At 38.1% G+C, this 26,037-nt stretch overlaps 1 protein-coding gene across 1 annotated transcript; it reads right to left on the reverse strand.

Moving 5' to 3' along the window:
• Window positions 1–11,951: 11,951 nt before the first annotated feature.
• LOC117815991 (protein transport protein Sec61 subunit alpha-like 1) lies at window positions 11,952–21,036 on the reverse strand. Its single transcript, XM_034688044.1, has 12 exons — window positions 20,754–21,036; window positions 20,053–20,120; window positions 19,875–19,940; window positions 18,373–18,451; window positions 18,154–18,285; window positions 17,948–18,057; window positions 16,501–16,654; window positions 15,636–15,796; window positions 15,324–15,521; window positions 14,973–15,164; window positions 14,801–14,877; window positions 11,952–13,097 (listed from the first exon to the last, which is right to left on the reverse strand). The coding sequence occupies exons 1-12, from the start codon at window positions 20,758–20,760 to the stop codon at window positions 12,911–12,913; spliced, it is 1,431 nt and encodes a 476-aa protein (XP_034543935.1). The 5' UTR covers window positions 20,761–21,036; the 3' UTR covers window positions 11,952–12,910.
• Window positions 21,037–26,037: the final 5,001 nt, after the last annotated feature.

Raw genomic sequence — 26,037 nt, forward strand, 5'->3', positions numbered from 1 at the left:
GTAAAATATGAAAAACATTACAGATGTATACACACTATGTAAACTTCTTTCTGATAAATAGATAGGTATGTTATTGCATGGATAAAATTTCACCAGGTTATTTAAACAAACATACACAGTATGAAGAACAGTGCGATTCAGATTCAATAGTTATTTGTGAATGTACCAATTCACATAGTAACTGCCATGCAGTGGAATGAAAGATGAGAACAGCTGATTAACGGGACGTTGTAGTGCTGGTGTTTAATATAATACAACAGAAAAGAAAAGGATAATTAGAAATATATTAAAAGTAAATTTAAAATGAGCATTTTAAGTGAGCTAAAATAATCTAATATAGGAAGGCAGTGGCTAATAAAAAAAGGTCTTAATCTTTGATTTAAAAGAGGTGAGAGTTGGAGCGGACCTACAGTTTTCAGGGAGTTTATTCCAGATATGTGGTGCATAATGACTAAACGCTGCTTCACCATGTTTCGTTCTGACTCTAGGTACTGAGAGCAGACCAGTACCTGATGACCTCAGAGGTCGAGATGGCAGATCAGCAATGTATTTTGGGCCTAAACCCAAAATACAGGCATGTTGTGCAAGCAACACCAAGGGGGAAAAAAACAATTTTATTCATGTTTTCAGGAAGATTATCTACAACCCCTATATGAAAAGATTTGGGATGCTTTAACTGTTGACAAAATAAACAATTTTGATGGTTTGCAAATCATTTTAACCATATATTTAGTTGAAAACAGTGAAACGGCAATACATAAATACTTGAAGATTGAATATATACACTATCAGTCAAAAGTTTGGAAACACTTTCTCATTCAAGGGTTAGTATTTACTTAAATTATTTGAAACACTGTAGGTTAATACCAAATACATTAAAACTATGAAAAAACATATATGGAATTATTTAATTAACAAAAAAGTGTTAAACAAACCAGGATATGTTTTATATTTTAGATTATGTAAAGTAGCCCCCCTTTTCCTTCATGACAGCTTTGCACACTCTTGGTATTCTCTCAGTCTGCTTCATGAAGTGGTCTCCTGGAATGGTTTCTAATTAACATGAGCTTTGTCAAGAGTTCATTTGTAGAATTACTTTCCTTCTTAATGTGTTTGAGGCCATCGGTTGTGTTGTTCAGAAGTAGGGTTAGTACACAATTGATAGCCCTATTTGACTACTGTTGTAATCCATATTATGGTAAAACCAGATTGTTTCATAGTTTTGATGTCTTCAGTATTAATCTACAATGTTGGAAGTAATTAAAATGAATAAAAAACATTGAATGAGAAGGTGTGTCCAAACTTGTGACCGGTAGTGTATACATATTGTTTTACGAAAAATATATGCTCCTTTTAAATGCAATGCCAGTAAACATTTGAAAAAATATGGGACAGACTACAAAATACTGAAAAGTTGTGAATGGCTAAAAAAAACCTGGAGGAGAATCTCCCAACCAAATGGTGATGATATCAAAATTTCAGGAGCAGGGCCACACCTCAACCGCGCCTCTTCCGTTTTCCCATAAATTCAAACCTGACCATTTCCTCCTTTCTCGCTCTCGTTTCTGAATCCCTCCCTCCCTTCCCTGTCTCCTTCTGCTCCTCTCCTCCTTGTCCATAGGGCCCTGAGGGGGTTCGTCGTGCCCGGGTGCTATGGCGGATCCCCTACGAAGCTTCCCCAAAGCGACAAGTTCAATATTGATCAATACAATAGTCCGTAATCAATAAACTATCTTTCAAATCTCATTCTGTTGTTGGTGTGGTCCTTGCTAGTGAAAGACTGCATAAAACAACCAAAGACACTTTCAAGTTAGTAATGACTGGGCTCTTTCAGAACTGCATTAGCAAGTAGTTCAACAGTTTCAGAATCAATTTCTTCAGTGTAGAAAATGAAGCAAATTTGTGGTTTTCATCGTCTACAGTAAATAATATCAAAAGATTTAGACAATCTTTTAATGATATATTTTAATGATATTTTTTAAAGGACAAGGCCGAAAACCAAGGATGGATGGCCATGATCTATGAGCCCTCAGATGCCATTGCATAAAAAATAGACATGACTCTGTAGAGGAAATCACTGCATGGGCTGAAAAATTACTTCCAAAAACCATTGTCAGTGAACACAGTTCATCACTGCATCCCCAAAAGCAGGTTAAAAGTTTAACGAGCAAAGAGAAAACCATAGTAAACATAATCTAGAAATGACTTCTCAATGCCTAAGCCCATTTAAGATGGACAGAGTAGAATACTGTCCTGTGGTCTGAAAAATCAAAATGTGATATTCTTTTTGGAAATCATGGGTGCTGCATCCTCGGCTCTGAAGAAGAGAGGGGCAACCCAGCATAGGTAGCTGAGGACATTTGATCCATAATGAAATGAGAAATACAACAAAGGACACCCTGTATTGTTGAGCAGTTAAAATCCTATCAGGCAAAGAAGGGACAAAATTTCACTTTCAAAACTCCCAATACCGGTCTCCTCGCTTTCCCATTCTTTTTTTTTGGTTCCTCTGTGATTGTTGTTCAAAAAAGTGTTGATACAACACAATGATAAACATGACCGTGTTTCAACTTGTTTTAAATGTGTTGCTGGCATCAGATTTAAAATGAGGATATATGTTTCAAAAAAATGAAAAAGCAATAAAAGTTCAACAAGAAATATGGTATCTTTGCTCTACTTTAATGTAAATACAGGGTTAAATTGATTTGAAAACCATCCAATTTTGTTTTATTTTCTTATCAACATTTTACATACTGTCTAAGCTTTTTGGAGTTGTTCAAGATTCAATATTCAAAGGTTTTTATTGTCAATTTTCAATATATATACAAAGACATACAGGAAAAACAAGATGCTGTTTCTCTCTTCCAGCTCTTAAATATCAAAAAGTTAAATATAAAATACAATAAAATATAATAAAATACAGTTATAAAAAAACAGCCTATGTACACAGTGCAGGTAGTGCAGTGACAGTTTAAAAATGGACAATGTAAATAGATAATAGTGCAAATGATATTAAGGTGCAGACAGTATTCCGGATAAGAATTGTGATTCTTTTCTTAATATACTTCATGCATCTGAAGATAACTCAAGTGTTTTTAAACTTTGTAAAAATCTTGCTCATCACACTGTTTTGTATGTGCCATTGTAAAGCACCAATCCCATATTAATGTGCCTGCTTCTATAACATTTTAATTTTCCTTTCACTGTACTTTTGAATGATTGATTGCATTAGTCAATGTATGTCCATCAGTAAATTTAGGAAGATTACTGACTCTGTGATCCTTATTGATGTCCAGAAGTCAAATTGAAAACAGCACAGTAAACAGACCTGGCTTTCAGATGTTTTTATGTTGTTAGAAAAAAAGAAAGAAAGAAGAAATAAAATGGGGTGTACCAAAACAGATTTCAGGTTACTAAGCCATACCTGAATCATCCTGCACTCCCACACACTCATCACATGCGGTTAGCTATCTACTATTAAGTAGGTTAAGGCACGTGCACAGGCTTTGGCTTTGACACACTCACCTCACATTGTAGTAGAAAAAAATCCTCTGTTTTCTTAATATCTCTACTTTGTGAACTGTACATTTAAATGATTTTATAGGAAAAATAAGTAGGCAAAAGAACAAATGTGAAAAGTCTCCTAAACTAAATAAGCCATATAGTGATTAATAAAATGGTTCAATATACTTCAATGAGAGGTTATTGTGTCAAAGCCTGTCCACGTGCCTTACCTTCTCGGGTCCAAGCTGCGTGAGCAGATGACTGTGCCCGTGGCTGACGCCCACTCATTGAAACCGGAATTTGGTGCAGTCTTTGGAGTGATGACTGGCTATCATCGTGAACATAGACGATCTTTGCACGGAAGAGCTGGCACGTGCGAATGGGGCGGTGCTCACCGTGACTCTCACCGCCCCTCCTCCTCCCCCGTCACGTTGTTTCCTCTCTCTCCGCAGATTGTGTTTGCTGAAAGCCAAAATATCACTGGAGATTGGCTGGGATAGAGAGAATGTAGGTCAGGAGCTGCTTGTGCAAACATGCGCGTCGTAAAATAGCCCAAATGTGCCTGAAACCGCAGTGTCCTCACAGAAACCCATCAGAAGACCGCCTGTTGATAGCAGCCACATACTAAATTATATTTAGGTCATGTAATAGAACCGTGGGTTTGACGTTATATCCGAAACCTTTCCTCAGCCTCTATATGTGAGCTGAATGAGTAACTCCTCGCAAAACTTGTCAGGAAGTAGGCTATGGGGTCACAGTGTGTTTTATATAAAACTCATCACCTGCTTTGGATTTCAGTGTCACCGGCGATCAGCTACAATTACAGTCAAAAGGTCTAATGACAGCAGAGCTTTTTTTTCTTTTCATGGCCTTTGCAAAACTGTTCAAACACCCAATCATGACTCCACAGTTATACTCTGTTTGAAAAATATTGTGCAAATCCCTGACCCAAATGTTTTTTCTCAATCATTCACCCTCCTGTTCTGTTCGTTTCTTAGAGAAAGCAATAAGGTTCCTGGGTCACCTCGACCCGGGGCATGTTTAATGATCCAAAAGTGTCCAACCCCCCCAAAAAAACAATAAACCTTTTTAAAATCTCGTTATTAACTCCATTACTAACCATTTAAATCAATATTTTGTGCAATTGTGTTCTTTAATTCTCACAGATCATGGTTCAATGAGGATTACTCACTCGTTTTTTTTCTGAAATTCATGTTAAAACTTGTTTTAATGTAAACTGAAAAGCCCTGAGTATAAATATGATTGTTTTACATGACATTGATTTTTTTAAATTTTATTTCACTTTTTTTTAATGTAGTGATGTTGATAAATTAACAAGAGACACCTCTTCTGTCATATGCAGCCCAGATTTTGATGCTTTATTTAGCTGGTTTGGAAGGTATATATTACTTAAGATGGAAGGAACGTCTGAATACCACTAGTCTTTCATCTACTGTGACATTAGAAATACGAAATAATACTCTTAACATTTCTTTATTAGATTTTTTAACTTTAAAATGGGTCAATTTGACCCGCAACATAACAGGAGGGTTAAAAGGGACAATTGGCTTTATTCTATAGCCTAAATAATCTTTTATGCTCAGAGATAACACTCACTTAGTGACATTTAGCAGTGTTTTGTTAGAAAAGACACATATTAGTTTAAAGTAGGCTACATGTACTCAAATACTGCATCGTGTTTGGTAACAATTAAAGGCAGAACATCTTTTTAAATCAGTCCAGACAATAAGTAGCCCAACTCTTCATGACATTATGCAGAGTTTGTAATTATTAGAAACTGTGTTTGGACACAGTGATGAACTCATAGTAAGTGATTTAAATTAGGATTCCTCTCTAATGAACTATAGTCGTTCAGTCCTAGCAGAGGATCATGTGGTAGTTTTCCAGAGTTACTAGAACAGGCTGGGATATTCTAAATTCATTTTGAGGTTGGCAACTCCTTGAAATTCTATGAGCCTTGCAGCTAAGTCTGAGTGTTGACACCTTTTCTCAGTCCAGATCATTTAATCTGTCACTGCAATTATAACTAATGCTGTTAAATAAGTGAAACAAGATACAATTCACTTATAACCTCACCTAGATCCTTTCCTTTAATACTTTTAATGACTACACCACGCAACACATTGCTAGTGTTGGAGTCAGCTGCTTAGTGACTTTTAGAACATTTGGCTGGGTCAACAATTTGTGAAGTAGGTTGGAGGATGAGTTTCATGACGTCTTGATCCACCTTTATGGCAGAAGCTGTTGAACTACTATGATGTGACCTACAAGGGTTATTCTCATGTGTTGGGATCATAGACTGTCAATAAAGGTTGGGATAGGCTAGTATGCAAAAGTAATGGGGCTAGGGAGTAAAACAAATTCAGGTCCTAATTTTCCATACACAGCTGTAGATAATGATACAATTATTTCTTTAATCCCTACCAAACATTATCTTTTTCAGATACAGATACAGAGAACTTTATTGATTCCAGAAGGGCAATTTAGTTTGCAATCTACCAGCTAGTCAAATAAACAACACTGACAAACACACAAACGTTAACAGACATAACACTTTTTGAAAGGGTAGCTGAATGCTGTAGGTAGAGGAAACACTTTAAATCACAAAAATGAATTAGTTAAACTCTGTATGCTGATCCATTTCTAAATGTATTCAAACATTAATATACATGTCTGTTAATATCCAGAAAGAACTGATCCTGCTTTTACCATAGTCTAGAGAACCATAACATACTAGTTGTTGCAAATAGGTCAACTCTTGTATGACCCATGGTGACCTTTGAAAATGAATTAGTTAAACTCTGTATGCTGATCCATTTCTAAATGTATTCAAACATTAATATACATGTCTTTTAATATCCAGAAAGAACTGATCCTGCTTTTACCATAGTCTAGAGAACCATAACAAACTAGTTGTTGCAAATAGGTCAACTCTTGTATGACCCATGGTGACCTTTGATCGCCTGCAGTCAAGTAAAAATGCTTGGCCCATCAGTGTGTTATATGTTTTTTGATGGCATAGTGTTACAGGCCCTACAAGAAACTTTCCAACTCCAGAGCTGTGAGTGGTGTGGGACTAACTAACTACAGTGTGTGGTGAGTCATACTGACGTATTTCCAGTCATTTCTGCCAACTAAAACTTACTCAGTACATTTTAGATAGAAATATTGTCATTTTTACTCCATTTCATATAATACAGGGCTTTAGTCAGCTGAATTGTTAATTATCAGATGAAGCTATTACGTGTTTTATTTTTTTAGTTTAGTTTATTTATTATTCATCGTGTAATGCACCGAAAAGGTGCCCAGCCCATATGGACTTACAAGACACTACAAAAACAAGACAACATAGGAGCAACAACATAAGAAGAAAAAGAAAAAGAAGAGCAGTTACAATACTGCACATGACCAGCAATGACCTAAAGTAATTAAAAAGCATAGTGGTACACTTCAAACATTTGACAGTGACAACAACTAAATCAGACATAGAGTGTGCTCCTACGCTGCTGAACAGCAACACAAACTGAGCAAACTGGAACACTTTGTGAGTAAACAGGAACTGAAGTCTATCTTCATCAGACATGAAAAACAAATCAGGACAATTTTCTGATATTTTGTTGAAAAAGAGGCACCTGAGATCATGATAGGATGGACAGTAGAATAAAAAGTGCATTTCATTTTCAACTTCCTCCAGATCACACAGGGAACACTTTCTCTCCTCCTCTGGAACAGAGTGGAAGCGACCTGTTTCTAATGCCAGAGGCAGGATACCACATCTCAGCTGAGCACAGACAGACCTCTGAGCTCTGGTTAGGTTAAGAGTGACATAAAGCAAACAACCAGCTACATCTGCCACTTACATAGTAAAACATAAAAGTTTATGGAGACTTCATCCATGATGTAGTAAAACACATGACTTCAGAAACACTAAACCGTTTAGGAGATTCTTTAACAATCATCCACCTCTCTTTATCTTTTTAAAGCATGTTTGATTATATATTTAAAAAAAAAGGTCTTCCAAACCGTCTCCATGAAATTGACATAATAATGAAAATGGATGAAATAGAATGATTTGTCCATCAATACTTTGATAACATGTATTCTACGCCACAGAATTGTTTATTCATAAAAAAAAAAGAATCCACTACCTTTACCAAAATGGTTTACCATATGGATTTGTGCTTCCACCACCCTTTTATTTAAACAAAAAGGAGATGTTCAAGTTTGTATTGAGTGACTCAATTTAAATGCTTATGAATTATATATTCAAATGTCAAAACGCCTGAGTCCACCGTGAGCAAAGCAAAAATATGGAGAATCTCAACACAAAGCCGAGCTGGAACCCTTGCAGTAGTTGTCATAAGTGATAAACTGGCGCCTCACAGTGGGGGAAATTGGTAGTGTTGGAAAATTGGAAAATGTCCCCTTTTACAGACTAGATAGATGTGTCCTGTGAAGTTCATGTTTGTTCTTGAGAAAAGAAAACCAGGTCATCTAGACATAAGGAGTTATTTAGAGCAGGGAGTCCCAAACTTTTCAGCGTGTGACCCCAAAAATATAGGTGCCAAAGACTCGCGACCCCCACTGTCCCTCAAAATGATTTAATGTGGCTTCATTTAGCTGGTCTGCAGAAATTTAGCCTACCTAGAAGAGCATGTGGCTGTGTTTCCTGTGCCGTTATGAATTAACCTGTTGCTACTGATGCTTTGATAATTAACTGTTCACTAACACTAAACTTAGGAGTCATCTGGCAAAAAGAAAGGCAGAAAACTCATTACATTTTCTATTTTCATGGTTTTATTGCAAGTTAAGTAACTATTTTTGTCAAAATTTTTTACTAGAATGGTTAAAATATACTATTTTTAAATCATTAAAAAATATATATATATTCTGGAAGACATCTCACGACCCCCCATTTGTGTCTTGCGACCCCCCCAGGGGGTCCCGACCCACACTTTGGGAACTCCTGATTTAGAGCATGAGGTTCATGTATTAATATTTAAACTGTTTTGGAGGTTCCTTTCTAACACATCTGGTGTGTGTGTGTATTTCTATTTGTTAGGGGAAAAAGCCTGCCAGTAGTATAGTTTCTGTGTGAAGTGTTATGCCCCCGGCCTGGAGGAAACCTAGACATAACATGAGGTGAGCCCACACTCCAAGACAACCAGTAAAACATAGTAAAGTAGCAGTTTTAATATACTTTGGGCTTGAGCAATATGCCAAAACCAAAACCAAAAAGTTGTCCCAATCTTCCCTAACAGAAAACAAAAAATGTAAACAAATGACAGATACCTTACCTTATGTCCTAACACAAAAACAGGAGAAAAATGCTAAAAGAAAAGACTACTCACTCCTACTCTGCTGCTACTCAGTGCTCAGTGTTTACAGTGAAATAGTTTAAAATCTATTTCACAAGCTAACAATCCAGTTATCATCAAACCATCAAAAGCTAATCGAAATATCTAATTCACACACAAGATTGAAGATTCAGACAAACAGTTTAACTCTGGTTTGTTGGAAGTGGAAGAGCAGCCTGCAGCAGCTGAGATTTTAAACCACTGATGTCCGTCTTCATCCAGTCATTTCGATTTGGTTTGAACAGGCCAATCAGAGACCACACCTGCAACAGCACCTAATTCACTGGCACAAACCGACACGCTCACACAGAAACACAGCCACTCTGCTGAGGAGGGTACAGGGCTGCACAGCAAAACAGGAATAATTCACTTAATCTTTAACCCAGGGATTCCCAAACTTTTCAGCTCGCAACCCCCAAAATATAGGTACTAAGACTCGCGACTCCCCTCGAAGTGATTAAATGTTGTTTCATACTTCATTTAGCTGGTCTGCAGAAAATTAAGCACCTACATGCACACCCGGCTGTATTTCCTGTGGTGCCGTGAGTTAACTTGCTGCTACTGATGCTTCTATTAATTCATTGTTAACTTACATTAACCTTAACAGGCAGCAAAGAAATACAGAAAACTAATGAAACATTTTTAATTCTGCAATATTTTATTTTAAATTTAAATATCATTTTAGAATAATGGGTAATATAGGTAACTTTAGATCATTTCAAAAAGAAAAACAATTCTGGAAGACATCTTGCGACCCCAAATTAGTGTCTCGCGACCCCCCAGGGGGTCCCGACCCACACTTTGGGAACCACTGCTTTAACCGAGGGTCATAACAGAGGCTTTTGGGTTCATCTCACCATCCTTTCAAAACAAACCAGGACCATTTAAACAGGTATGGCACAAGCTCTAGCCAATTTGACCAACTGGTTATACAACTGGTAGACATGTATGTACACTGTAACATAAACACTATCAGTAAATCACCTACATTTTCTTCACATAGTTCATTTAGTGCAGTATCTGACCATGCCTACATTTTCTTCTACTCATTATTGCCCTGTGCCTGTGCATTTCCCCTTAAATAAATATGTTCAATCTAATCACTGTAATTCTTAATCATGAAGGTGGACTACATCCAAATTCTTGGCCTAATTTTACCCAAAGCTACATAAATTAAAACATGAATGTGCACTTTATCACACCCTGAACAACTACCAACAAAATGAATAAATGATAAAAAATTGACTAAGACATGAAGAAGTGTTCCACTTTGAAACCTCACACTTCTACCTTTTGATAAAGATAAGTGATACATTCTCTTATTTATCCCTCACATACATGCTATCAACACACTGGGTTTGGTTTTAGAAGGTCTGGAGCTTGAGGCACAGACATCACAAGGCTTCTCATGTCGGGTCTGTGATAAGGGGTTGACGACAAAAGTGTCACATACGTTCGTTGGTAATAATCTCAGTTCACATAAAGGTTGGTTATCAACCACTGGCTGTATATTAGTAAGGACAATGTGCCTCATTCTCCTCCCATTGTGGGATGTGAAGCCAAAACACCACCTTGATTGCGCTGGTGAAGCCAAGGTCCTAATAAGCAATCTTGCTGGTGGAGCTGTTGGACTGATGTCACACTTTTCCCCCTAACCAAAACACACTCTTAACTTACTGACAAAACACAGCAAAGATCCCTCAGGTCTGTACAATCCACAGCAGAACACAGCGGGCCGTCGTGGCTATGGAGAGTTTAATAATACTCTAGTTTATGAGAGCCTGTATCCCAGAATGCATCGCAGAGGGAAGTGGACAGTTGCAATACACAATGAAAGGGAGTTGCTCTACGTGTAATGAGTCCAAATTGTACTCCAGTAAGGAACCCAGCAGGAGCCCTCATTAGTCCACAGGGCTGTCAGTCATCTGTTTCAAACATCAAATAACTAATTAAAACTACACTTCTCTGAACACTTACACATAAGTCAGCATGAAATGAGCTGCTATGACTAAAACCATGTTTAAGAAAATTGTTTCTGACATGTATTTTATTTTCTAGTTTGACACATGTTCAATCTGTTACAATGGAGGAGGTGGGGGGTCAGAACTAAGGCGTTTTTTGAGCACAGGCACTTTACCCCGAAACTAGGGACTTCACCCCTGAACTACGTGCGTTTCGACCGGAGGAACTAGGGTCTAAATTTAGTTCAGGGGTAGATAACTCCCCCCTGAAAAGCCCCTGCTTGGGGGGTAGTACTTTTCAAAGGTCCTGGGACTTTCGGTTGAACGTCACAGTGTTTGTGGAGTTTACACAGAAACACAGAGGGAGTTCCTGGGAATGCATACTAGTTCAGTTTTTTATTAAGATTTCAAAATATCATTTAATATAATTTGTTTCTCTCCATACGTCCGTACGTCACTGACCTGATTTGCACAATCTACCCGGGACTTCAGCCCACGGTCGAAACGCAGACCACAATGGGGGCAGAGGAACCTTTTAGTTCTGGGGGCTAAAACACCACAGACCTCTTGGTCGAAATGCACCTCTATCCTGCAGCCAATTAGCAGGGGGAGCTCTAAAAGCTCTGACTTCACTTGGAATAGCTGTTGAATTAAGGTGAGCATAGAGCTGTTGTTCTGTTCCTAGTTTTATACAGTTCATGCTATAGCATGGACATGATGCTTTGCCCAATTTGGACACTTCTGGCACAATTCACACTCTGATGTTAGTATCACATACAGTGGATCAACTTCAGCCCACCATTGCAGAGGTGGTGTAACTGGCATAAATCTCCTGTCCTGTACTGGATGAACTTAATGTCAGCATGTGTGTTAGCCCCCGTGCTTCTGCAATGCTGTAGCACTATGTGAAATCACTAAATGGGATACCAATAATAAGCTGTTTTGGATGCAGTACTAAAGTACAAAGGTATAACTACGGCAGAGCTTTGTTATGGCACTGTTGCAAGATCACAATCAGTAAAGGACTATTATTGTGTTGTTGTGTTATAGGAAACAATCTGACTTTGGACCCAACAAGTGACCAAATAAGTAAGAGAGACAAAAGATGAACCCTTGTTCACAAAAGGCTTTACTGTGAATGTTTTTTCTTGAAGTTTGTTCTGAAATGCATTACTTTAAGTATTCAAAAGCTTTTATCTTACACTTATGACAAATTCAAAGATATTTAATCTGTGGCCTATGTACAGAAAATCACAATTTGTCAGGTATGGAGGGCAATTAATGCCAGCACATATAGAGCAAATAATTAAAAAACAAAAAAAATTCAGGATTAGGGTATCAAAAATAAAACGAGACTTGAGTTAATACTGCATCCCCTGGGAAATGCCATACATTAAAACAGGGGGGACCCTTTACCTATCAATCTTTTATCAGATGACGGTTTACAAAAATAATGACTTCTTTTGACAGTTGGATTAAAGTGAGCACCACTTTCTCTTCTTACAAGACCCTGTTCAAATATCAGCCATGACACAGGGTCACACATCAGGAAAATGACAGTTTTTAACTCAGCGTTTGATGGTCCACACCTAATTGGTTGGTGCAGAGGAAAACATACCAAAGATGACAGTAAAAGTATAAACTAAGATAACACCAAGCAGAACATCAAATGTTTTTTATGCACAACGCAGGCAGTTGACGTCCGTCCTCTGTGTCGAGTATGCCTGCATACTGAAGCGCTCTATTGTCAGTCTGGAAAAAAGACCAAACTCCAAAGGGACTTCATTTCATGCAGAGCAGAGGAGAGGAAGCCATAACATGAATCTCAGGGAGATCAAGTCAGACAGTAAATCTGATGTACTGAAATGTCAGTCTCTGTGTTACAATGGAAGATTGGTGGAGGAGCAATACGCTGTGCAGCTCCTGTTATAGGTGAGATCCCCAAAGACTCTTCAACTGCCCTTGAACATGATATCCGGCGATGCTGGGGCTTCACGTGGATGTAAAACAAATGCAATGTTGGTCATTCTTATAAAGTTTATAAAGGTGAAATGATACTGTTCATTTCTAGAAGAGCAGGGCCCCCATGCTGCCCACTTCACTCTGTTCTTTCACGAAGATCTCAAAGTACTGATAGATGATGGTGACAGCCAGCAGGATACCAGTTCCAGAGCCAATGGCTCCCAGGAAGTCTGCCATCACTGATAGACCACCTATACACAGTCCTCCAAAGGCAGCAGCTGTAGGAATGTACCTGGAACATAAAACACAGACATTGTTACTAATACTGAAACACACCATATTTTGCCTTATGATTTTTAGTAGAAATTAAAAATAGAGAGAATGGTAGGTACATATTTCAATATACTCAGCATACATTATAATGTGATTATTGGAAAAGTTCTATACGTGTGGTGATACTTAATCACTTGCATATATTTCACAGAGTTGGATGCCAGAATTAACAACCACCCATAAGTCTGTAGGTTAGCTATATGGGGGACATAGGAGTTAGCTTAGCATTGATACCTGAAAAAACAGGGTACAGTTCACTCTGAAAAAGTGAATACGCCCCTTTTCCAAAATGTGACACTTCTTTGAAAATGCGCTAGAGTAGCTACAAGATCTGAGAAACTGACAAAGATCAATCATTCTTTAAGATAAACCTGTAGACATATTCTTGAGCCTCATGTTTCTTTACACACTATGAATCAATATGTGAAGCAAAATAATCCCAATGTAAACTGGATATCTTAATGAAATCTGAGCAGGGTTGCTGGCTAAAAGCTTTGAAAAAGGTAGAATATCTGCAGGGTTTATTTTCCCATGTATAAACTGTAAGCACTTGGAAACATTCAAGGCCTATTTATTGCATTCTTATCTTACATTAAGAGTCAGAGCAGTTACATGATCTGTCAAGCTGATATTAATAACATGATGTTAGCTGTTATCGATAACATTACAAGTCACATTGCTGAATCCAGTAGTTATAGGTTGCAGATCTACCAGTTCAGGAATGTACCCTAAAGCTGATGTCAACATTGAGCCTTAAAACGGTGTCAAGTTGATAATGTAAGGTTCAGATAAAAGTTTATAAACATTCAACATTATTGCTCAGTAAATACTAGACCGAATCTGATACAATTTAAAATAATTCATAGGTTGCACTACTCAAAAGTAAAAGTAAACAATATGTATCCCAGTGTATCGGTATTGTGTAACAAATGCAAGTATCAAGCTGGCACCCTTACACACCAACTATGGACCTGTCCTAACCTTCACTCATTTTGGACTTCAGTGTTTGATTTTTACTCCAAAGTATTCAACAAGAAATGGATGCCCAATCCCCTGGTGGCCATTCTGTGAGCTACTAGTGACACCACTCTGAACTCTGGCAGTGACAAGTGGGCTGTATATCTTGGTACTATTTTGGCTAAAAAACTTAATTTGTGATTATGGAAGTCTGATGCTGTGCCTTCATTTGAGATGTGGCTGAGGGAGCTGGGCGAGATCCTAGATTTGGAAAAGCTTGGATTCAAGATTGCAGGAAGGATGAGTGTTTGATAAGGCATGGGGACCATTGCTGAGACATTTAAGGGGTCTGGGGGAGAATGTCAGTGTTGGATGAGAGATTAAGAATAACCCTGTAACACTGATGGCTGTGTGTTCTACATGTTTTACTCTGTCATTTAATGACTTGAATTTTCTTTATATTTATTTTTACCCTCTAACATGAGTTTTGATTTTTTTTTGCTGCCCATTATTATGTACAAAATCCACTAAATAATATGAATCATTATTACTATGATTGTATGTTCTTTTAGGCCGCTGTTATGTTATTAGAAGAATACAGAAAAATATGATTGCTTCTATTTGTCAATGTGAACTGTATACAATGATATTGTGCAATAAAAATATTCTTAAAAAAAAAAAAATTCAACACTATTACTAGTTTACCTGTTCAGTTCATGAACCATAGAGGTTTCTCTGTGTCCCCGCATCACCATCTGCTGCTCCTTCAGCTGCTTGGCCACCTGGAAAAAAGTGGGGGGAAAAAGGTGTGGCTTTAAAAACAGTCTGTTTAAAAAAAGCCTAAAACATCACTTCCTCTATTGAGGTTGCAACTTACATCTTTTGCAGAGGAGCCTGAAACCTCAATCCAGGTTTTGGAGAAAAAGGCACATGATCCAAGCATGAAGACAATGTAGATGGCTGCGTGGACCGGGTCGTCCAGAACTGAGGTAAACGACTCAGGAGGGGAGAGGTAGTAGCAGAGTCCACCTACAGGATAGGCACGGGCTGGACCACCTGTTGATGTGTCCTACAAACATGAGAGAGTAACACAGGCTTTAGTGAGCTGGAAAAAGTTATAGTATTGTGAGTTAATGAAAATCACAACCATTCTTCTTTTTTGTATCATCTTTTGAGAGGCATTCTTTGTATAATGGAAGAATAAAGGTGTGATTAAATGATTACTTACAGACCAAGTCCCAAGCAGATTAACCAGGAAGTTGCCACTGAAGCGTGTGGAAAGCATCTGGGAGATAACATACAAGTTGGAGACCAGAGCAGACTGAAGGATGATGGGGATGTTGGAGGTGTAGAAGAGCTTGATGGGGTAGGTGTTGTATTGGCCACGGTAGCGTGCTGACTTGATGGGCAGATCAACCCTGAATCCCTGTGAGAGGAGGTGAGAATGTGGGACAACTTTGAGCAACTTCACTTTTTACAGTCCTGGACTTTGTAATCTAAATGTTCTTATTTTAGACTCTGAGAAAAGACAGAAGCTCACCTGAAAGTATATCACTACAGCGAAAACGAACACAGTGGCTATGAGGTTCATGAGGTTGGGCAGGTTCTGTCTGTAGAAGGCCTCTCTCAATGCACGCACTTTGTCTGTACGAGTGGCCAGCAGGTGGAAGAGGGCGATGATTGCTCCCTCAAACTCTGTACCTACAATCACAAAAGGATAAAGGGATGAGGTTCAGCTCTGCAGAGTGCAGAAGATCACTACAATGGTAGGCAAGGCAAGGCAAGGCAGCTTTATTTGTATAGCGCATTTCATACACGAGGGCAACTCAATGTGCTTTACATTAAAACATTAAAAGCATTGGAGACATTCAGACAGGCATAAAAGAACATAATTAAAATGACAAATATAATTAAACAGAAAAGAAAAGGAAAATTAGAAATATATTAAAAATTACATTAAAATTTTAATTCAAAGTGGGTTAAAATGAGCTAAGATAGGAAGGCGGTGGCAAATAAAAAAGTCTTAATCTTTGATTTAAAAGAGGTGAGAGTTGGTGCAGACCTACAGCTTTCAGGGAGTGTGTTCCAGATATGTGGTGCATAATGACTAAACGCTGCTTCACCATGTTTCGTTCTGACTCTCAGGACTGAAAGCAGGCCAGTACCTGATGACCTCAGAGTTCAAGATGGTTCATAAAGTAGCAGCAGATCAGCAATGTATTTTGGGCCTAAACCATTCAGTGCTTTATAAACCATCAGCAGGATTTTAAAGTCTATTCTCTGACAGACAGGAAGCCAGTGTAGGGATCTAAGAACTGGAGTGATGTGGTCTACTTTTTTGGTCCAATGGTACAACATTTACAAATCTAAATCCCTCATGCAAAGACTCTTCTGTGGTTTATTACCTCTTCCGGTGTTCACTGTTGTGGGGCTGAAGGCCTTCCACACGATCGTCTCACAGATGTTGGTGGCAATGAAGAGTGAGATACCTGAACCAAGACCGTAACCCTTCTGGAGCAACTCATCCAGCAGCAGGACAATCAGCCCAGCAACAAAGAGCTGTGAAAAAACACAACAGGTACAGTCAGTTGTGGAGAAGCATACCGAATTTGGTACTTTTATAGGTACCAACCGAATTCCGTCTGTACTACCGAGTACTGATTCACGTAAAATCAAGCGGTAACATGTTTCGGTACCTAAACGCATCCTTGTGACTGTGAGGGAGTGGAAGAATAGGCGATTTTCCATACTTTCGCCCTGTAATAAAGTTTGAGACTGATCAGGTGGACGTTTCTGCTCTCTGCATCTGCGCGGCTCTGCCAAACAGAGCCTGCAGCTGACGGCCCACACTCACCGTGAGGGAGAGCTGCAGGAGGATTAAGTTGAGGCGGACTGCTTATGGTCCTGCTTATAACCGTTCCTGTGTGCGTGAATGCCCAACAGGTAAGTTGTGTGTCCTGTTATTATAAAGAGACCTTTTCCCGTCCGCAGGCATTCAGGTGTGTTAATTGATAAACTCCTGAAAGAGCAATTAGACGCGACAACACCTGTCAGCTAATATATCTAATCACCTATAGAATCCTGTTTCTGTTCATTTCATGTTGAAGAAATGTATATATACTAACAGCTGGATGCTGTTTTGATGTATTTGTTAAAGTTTATATAATGAGAAATAAATATGTTAAATTTAAAAAAATTTAGATTTTATTTTTAAACAAATTAACATTTATTACCACATAAACACACAAAAGTACTGAAAATTGGTACCGTTGAGTACCGATACCGATTCCCAGGTACGGGGTATCGGTACCGTATCGGTTCAATTGTGAAAGGTACCCATCCCTAGTCAGCTGAGAAAGTACTGAGGCAGTCTCTTTTTGCCATACATTTCCTCAGGGAGTCTACTCTACTCTGCCCATGCAACTTAGACCATTTGGTTTTTATAGCTAACTTAATAACAGTTTGCACTTCTAAGAGTAGCACTGCAGCATATTTTACTTTGTGGTGATCTCATCTATCAAACCTGTTGGTCATGTTACTCTTGTCATAATCAGAAGACAATAATTACTTTAATGTTATGTGCTGACATAATAGGAGGCTTCTCCAACATACTCGGAAATAACCTTGATGCACCTTTTATACTTCACTTAGAAGTCTCTATCGGTGGCATCAGTTTCACACTCTTATTCAAGGACATTTATTTGAGGGGATTATTACTTGTTTAAAAGTTGACATAGCTGCCCAGGATTTTCCTGATCAGAAAAAAAACAATACTTTGAGAACTTCAGAGGGAAGCAAACAAAAGTCAGAAGGCCAGTTTCAATGAAAATTGAAGGAGAATAATCTTCTTACCTGAATGATGATGAGCAGACAGATCCCTGCACCCATCTCTGAGGGGTCACCATACATGCCGGTCATCACATACACAATTGCCTGACCAATAGTGATGATCATTCCAAACACTGAAAAAAAATGAACATTGGTTAAACAATCTGTGGCCATGATCCTTACTTCTGACCATATCTTCACAGATAACAACCCGATAAGAGTGTATTTACATTTCTGCGCTCCGTTAAAGAGGGCTCTGTCCTTTGGTGTGTCTCCAACTTCAATGATCTTAGCTCCAGCCAGCAGCTGCATTATCAGACCTGAGGTGACGATAGGGGAGATACCCAGCTCCATCAGGGTACCTGGAGAGAGATAGTCAGGTTAGGGTACACCAGCAGGAGAGGACAGCTTCATTTAAGATTCTATTCAATCATTAGCGAGATAAATACCTCTGTTTGAGGCCAGGATTACTCTCATCCAGTAGAATGGATCTGCAGAGTCTGATGACATGATGCCGAAGAGAGGGATCTGAAAAGATAATAGTTTCACAGTGTAAGAGAATGATTCTGTGACCAGCTTAAAGAGCTGGTGATTTTTGTTTTAGCACAGTGACACTCATGATAAGGTAAGATAAGATAAGACTTAATTGATCACAGGGGGAAATTTGGTTGTTGCAGGAACACAGACATAGTAACAAGAGTAGTACAAGAATAATCAAGAACAAATAGAGAAAACAATTAAATAAAAAACAAATATGTCCTCTGTTTTTTTGTTTTGTCTTTTATTTATTGTCATGCCAACTGTGTTGCCTTCTCGCCCAGGTCGTTATTGCAAATGAGAATTGGTTCTCAATTAACTCACCTGGTTAAATAAATAAAATAAAAATAAAAATAAAGAATGGATAAATAAAATAAGAAGGAAAATTTAAAAGGTATATACAAATGATACACATGGAATAAATAGTTAATATCAACCTCAAGCTGTTATTCACAAAATTACTGGTTTTAACATTATGTTCAAAAGCACTTTCATAGAGAGGTGAACTTATTTCTAAGAACCTTTGAATTCAAAGTTTCAAAGGAATTTTCCCAAATACAAATCCTCCTACATTTCAACATTGAAGTTGTTGGGTAAATGCAGGATACATGCAGAACTCAGGAACGTTTATATGTCATTGACATTTTAACTGATAATCAATAATAAAATTAACAAAACAGAAATAATAATGGAAATAACAGCTGCAGCTGGTTAGGACTGATTAATTGATACATTCAACAATGTTAAACCATCAGCCAAAAACCTCTGGTGTAATTTTTGACTAAAATTTGTGTTTTGAACCCCAAGTGAAAAAAAGTGAGTTGTCCGGTCTTGACTTTTTTTTTTTGGATTTTAGGATTGATTTTAAGGTTCTTTTACTGACTTGTAAAGCACAACATGGACTTTCCCCTCTATATACCCTTTCAGTCAGGGCTCCTAAACTCTGTAACAGCCTGCCAGAGGAGATCCGACTTGCAGAATCAGTCCCATGTTTTATGTCATTACTCAAGACACATTTTTACAGGAAAGCTTTTATTGTGTGATTTCATTTTATTAGTTTTAAAATAAACAGTTTTTAAGGGTCTGTTTTATAAGCTTTTATACTTTTTAGTTTTTATTTCATTTTATTTTTTATCGCTTCATTTTGCTTTGCACTTCTTCTTGTTTTTATTGCGCACTGAAGTGAAGCACTTTGTTACCTGTATTGAAAAGTGCTATATACATAAAGTATTATTATTATTTTATCTCATAAAAGGTTCTAAGGAGGAGGCTGATCAGAAGTAAAAGCACAAGATTGTAGTGCCCATATGAACAGTCATATAGATATTGAATAAACCTTGGAGTAGTTGAAACTAAGATGATTGCAGCAACAGATAATGTGAAGATAATATCAAGAATAATTGTGGACACTTACCTGGCAACAGACCAGGAAGATGAAAAGAGTGATTGCAGTCCATAATACCTTCTCTCTGAACTGGATCTGTTGATTAAATCAGGTTATGAAGAGTTATTTACAGGGAACAGATGACTTAGTGCAAGGTCAAGTGATATGACAGACTCAAATGTATCAATCAAAAGAGAGTACAACTCACCCTTCTCTCTGGTTTTTGGATTTCTGGCAGCACTGCACAGAATGGCTTTATTACCTCCAAGAATTTGACTGAAAAAAAAACAAAACAGAGAGAGTGTTTGTGAGTTAACTTGAAATAATAGCAGGTCATCAGTGGGACGTGGCAGTGAATGGTGGGCGGACCTAAGGCACACTCATCCTTACAATGGTACAATACTGGAATATAACACACGTTAAATAATACATTTGATATCATAATACTTCTAGGTATATCACTAGACCTTCAAATAATCAACTACACACGTTTCTTATGAACACGAGGCAGTTTAAATAGGTGCTGCAGACTGGAGGTGTTATGCGTCGTCATCACTAGACTGTCCATGTCTTTGAATGAGTGGCTAACATGTTAGCATAGAAGATGCTTCAAGCCCTTTGGTGCCAGCATTTCTCTTAAAATATCTCACTACACGTAAGGAAGATAGCCAACATAAGATGTCCCTTATACTGATAATCCAACCAAATCCACAGAAACATCAAATGCTAACAAGAGTACAGAACCAACTACCGTTTAGCTAGAAAGCAACGCTAGCTCCGTTAGCTTGCTATCAATGCTAGTGCTAACAATGTTAACTGACAAAGTTGATGAAACTGTATTTTAGTCCTCTTTCTCCACAGACCCTATACAACAGTGTCGTAGAAGTTGAGTGCCGGAGTCATACTCACTGCCCATGATGTCCAAGCTGTGCTCCTCTGTGTTCCTGAACTGAGTAAGTCTGACCACACTCACTACTGAGCTACCGGGAGGAGAAGAGGAGGAACCGGGGGAGGAGATAGTTTAGAGACACGTCACCACTACGGACCGACACGCACACCAAAGATTTAAAGAAGCACGCTCCAAAATCACATCCTATAATCACATCCTATTCTATACAGTCCATGATCACATCACGAATTTAAAGCTGCTGTTGGTAGGACTCAGAGCCAGTCCTAACCGACTTGGGGCCCTAGGCCAGATTTTAACTGGTGCCCCTTGTGTTATAACCAACTCTAACAATCACATCACATATACACTGAAAGACAACTGAGATACAGCTTTATGTTTTACAGATTTTCTTTATATCAAAATAAAAAAAAACTCTAAAAGAACATTAACAAAATGGCAATAACACTCATATTTAGCAAGGAAATAATTATGCAATTTTAAAATGCACAATGTAATAGTAGTAGAATTTATTCAGTCATTATATAGCACAATAATTTTCACTGTGCAAACAGTGTCATTTAGCAGACGCTTGTATCCAAAGCGACGTACATACGAGAACAAGAACAACACAAGCAAAGATCTAGACAAGAGGAAACAAGATCAGTATGAGTAACAAAGTGCTTCAAGTCAATTTGGGTGCAGGTACTGCCAAGCAGTGTAAAGGCAATGCACAAAAGTAAATAAGGATTTAAAAAAAAAAAAATTAAAATAAAATAAGGAACATCTACAATGAAGCAACCAAACCATTTAAGATCTTCCATTATCATCATCAACAATTAACATGTCATCACCACAATAATGACCAAAGTACCAAGTGCTGGGTCACTCCAGACCTGAACACAGATTCCCAGAGTAGAGCAGGACAGTGTGAGTCAACTGTAGCTGGACGACATGATCTGCCACTGGGGACAACAGTGGAGAACAGTCTAGCTAAGTGCATAGTGCTGCCTAAAGAGCAGGGTCTTTAGCTGTCTTTTGAAAGTAGAGAGGGACTCTGCAGATCGAATGGAGTTGGCCAATTCATTCCACCATTTAGGGACAACAGAAGAGAAGAGTCCAGCTAGTGATTTTGAGGCCTTATATGCTGGAAGCACTAGGCGCTTTTCAGCGGCTGAACATAGCGGGCGAGAAGGGCAGTAGACCTGGATGAGGGGTTCCAGGTAAACTGGAGCAGTTTTGGTGACTGCTTTGTAAGTCATGATTAGAGTTTTGTATCTGATGCGAGCTGCAACTGGAAGCCAGTGTAGCGAGATGAGCAGGGGAGTGACATGAGCTGTCTTAGGCTGGTTGAAGACCAGCCGACACTTTAAACAAAGCAACAGTAATGTATTAAGTGATGACTGAAAAGGCAGAAACAAAATGCTTATTTACAGTTGTGCTCATAAGTTTACATACCCTGGCAAAATGTTTGATTTCTTGGGTAGTTTTAGTTGTAATTATGATATAAAAAGAGTAAACACAGTTGTTTGACAATAAATGGCTTCACCCAACCTCTAACCATGAGTGGAAAAAAAGTTTTTCTCTTATCATTCATATTCTCTGAAAAATTACCAAAAAAATCACAAATTCTGCCAGGGTATGTAAACTTATGAGCACAACTGTAAGCCTAGCCTACAGCTTATATCTAATTAAGCTAACAGCTTCCAAAGTGGAAGGAAAAATAACAACAAAACAAAAACAGGTAAATCATGAATACTGAAAGACTTCAAAAATTGTTTGCATGCCATTATTTTTAAAACCAAAAGTGAATCACAAGGTTTTAAATGTTTACTGGCATCATTCCGCTATTTAATCCAAAGTTAAATTCAATAAAACAATATTGTTTTTCCTATTATCTTCGATTTTCATAAGATAAGATAAGATAAGATAAGATAAGATAAGATAAGATAAGATAAGATATACTTTATTGGTCTCCCATTGAGGGAAATTCTTTTGTTACAGCAGCTTACAACGTGGGACAGGGGAATACAACAATGTACTAACATAGTTAAAAAATATAATATCAACAATAATAGCAATGACAAGGGTAAAATATAATATAATAAAATAAAATAGAATGAAATAAAATAGAATAAAATCAAGTAAAATGAAATAAAATATGGCCACTATTACAGATATATACACACTATGTACACTTCTATCTGATAAATAGATAAGGTAAGTTATTGCACGATAAAAATTGCACCAGGTTATTTAAAAACAAACATATACAGTATGAAGAACAGTGCGATTCAGATGGATACAGTATTTATTTGTGAATGTGCCAAGTCACATAGTAACTTCCATGTAGTGTAATGAAAGATGAGAACAGCTGATTAACGGGACACAGCAGTGCTGGTGTTAAACAGTCTGATTGCAGATGGGATGGAGGACCTGCGGTAGCGCTCCGTCCTGCAGGGTGGGAGTCTCAGTCTGCTGTTGAAGGAGCTGCTCAGGGACCCCACAGTCTCATGCAGGGGGTGAGAGGGATTGTTCCTCACTCATTTAGCGGCACCCCTATGGATGGCCAGCGCCCCTAGCATTTGCCTATACTGCCTATGCCACGGGCGGCCCTGGTAATAATAACCAGTGATGGACAGTAAACAGAGTACATTTACATGAGTACTGTACTTAAGTACATTTTTTGAGTATCTGTACTTTACTTGAGTATTTTTGGGGGATACTTATTACTTTTACTCCACTTCATTCTGAAGACATTTATTGTACTTTTTACTCCACTACATTTCTATCAATGCTCTAGTTTCTCACTACTTTTGCTTTGAAGTCAGCTCATGAATTTCCTTCTCTTTTCTGAAATCTGATCCCTAAGACAGTAAAATGTGTTTGTGTAGTTCTGTTTGTCTCAGTGGTTTAGTCGTACCTGTATATCATGTGTCTCCACGGTTGAACGTGGAGCAAACACAGAGCAAATTTCACTCAGATCAGGCAGTTCATTTAGAGGTGGTAATGATGGCTATAATTCTCCACCTGAGCACCCATGGTCATATCTTCAGCCCGTGTTGGAGTTTTTTGAAATGAAGAATGATACGTAATGTTTGAAATGTTCACCCAGTTTCCCACTCTGCCCAAACATACAAACATTCACTGTCCAACCTGAGAAAGTGTGTTGAGCTACGTAAAATTTGTTTAACTTCAGATGAACATTTCCAACTAAGTTGTCTGTGCTTGGAGTAACTTAGTTTCTGTTTTTATTCCATGGTATAGTTTTTAGAGATTTCAAGTAATGGTTTCTAAATGAACAGAATTTAACAGAATGTACTCCTATGTATTCTTTACTGCACTCGTGCTTTGAAAAAATACAATGTTTTGAGATTTTTTAAGAAATACTTTGAAGTACTTCAGTACTGTAACTCAAGTAATTATTTGAGAGAGCAACTTTTCACTTGTATTGGAGTAATATTTGACCAGGGGGATCTATACTTTGACTTAAGTAATGAAGCTGTGTACTTGGTCCACCACTGATTGTATCCCCCAAAAGTTGTGGAGCTTTGTGCTTGTTCTTCTTGTCCACAAAAGACCTGTAACGGTAGGGCTGTGTAGACTTGCAGAGGCGAGAGAAACTCTACCTGTTGCTTTTTTTTTTTCAGCTGTTTACAAAAAAAATCTGGCTATGAGTCCTCAAATCCAGAACCTGTCAGAAAGCACACAGTGTGACAATGGTCGACATGTTACTAAATGTTCCTCCATGCACGGTGGGCCTGAAATACACTGTTTGTTTGTTGCTTGTATTGCAGTATCCCTCTAAAACATGGTCAGGCACCTAAGTGTAGTGATAGGAGTCAATACTACTCTTAGCCACTAGGTGTCCGTGAGTGCTAGGTCCCATAACCTGTTAAGTACATATTGCTATGGTTACACAGAGATATAGTAGTAGAAGAAGTTACCTGCAATGTGGTGATGTTGGATGTACAAGCTATGCTACAACGAGAGACATTAAATGTCTGTGTTCATGAAGCCCATGTCTTTATGTTTTAATGAAAACATAACACTAAGCTTCTCTTTTGAAGATGGAATACACGCTCAAGAACAATGTATCCTTTGGCAACTTTAACCACTCATCTAAACCACATCTCAACAATTGTGTCAAAAAGACCATTCCAAATAAAATTAGCTCTATTGAGAATTTATCAGGATCATCAATGACATGAACTGTAAAAGATGGCATTCAGCAAATTTCTTATCAGTCTTGCATCAAATACTCCATTGTCAGCAGACTGTTGCAATTAGGTCTGAAGAGTAATATTTTTAGGGATGCCCAAGTTTATTTAAGTGAAATGGTGAGGCTAAAAATTGCTGGCAGCGCCCCTGTCTAGATGCATACTTAAAAGTGCAACGTAGGGGCACTGGTGGCCTAGCGGTCTAAGCGCCCCACATACAGAGGCTACAGTCCTCGTCGCAGGGGTCGCCGGTTCGATTCCCGGCCGGTCGACCATTTCCTGCATGTCTTCCCCCGCTCTCTACTCCCCACATTTCCTGTCTCTCTTCAGCTGTCCTATAAAATAAAAAGGCAAAAAGACCAAAAAATATATATATAAAAGTGCAACGTACGTATGCATAAGTACACACTCTCAAGTGAATGACTTCAGACTTAAAAGTGCACACTTAAAAATGCACACTTTGCAGGTTACATTTACAAGAGCGCATTTTAAAGTGTACACTTCTGAGTGCACAGTTTCAATTAATTTCAAGTCCTGAACTTTAAGTGTATGAGTGCACATTATGATGTGCCCACTAACAAGCACACACTTTGTTGTTTTCACTTTGAAAGCACACTTTGAAGTGAACACTGTAGAGTGACATTTACAAATGCACGAGTAAAGGTGTACATTCCAAGTGAACAGCTTAAGTATACACTTACAGGGCACACTTATAGGTGCATACTGCAATTCTCATATTTGAGTAAATACTTTCAGGTAGGAGCGCAAACTTTTGATAGCACACTTATATGTGATAACTTTTAACTACACAAATACCCGTGCATATGAGTACATTTTAACTTTCAAACTTTAACATGTTCAGTAACAAGGACACGCCTACAAGTAGATTAAAAGACTGTCAAGTTTGCATTTCAAGTACATAGGTGCACACTTTGAAATGCAGTGCTTACTGTGGAGCAATTACAAGTGCACACTTTTTACTGCTCACTTGAAGTGCACAGTCTGAGTGAACTCTTTCAAGTGCACATTTGCAAGTCTGTGGAAGGATATTTTCAAGTGCATACTGGGAATGCATAAGTGGAGACTC

Source organism: Notolabrus celidotus, chromosome 1 (genome assembly GCF_009762535.1).
Source record: "Notolabrus celidotus isolate fNotCel1 chromosome 1, fNotCel1.pri, whole genome shotgun sequence".
In the NCBI taxonomy this organism is placed as follows: domain Eukaryota; kingdom Metazoa; phylum Chordata; class Actinopteri; order Labriformes; family Labridae; genus Notolabrus; species Notolabrus celidotus.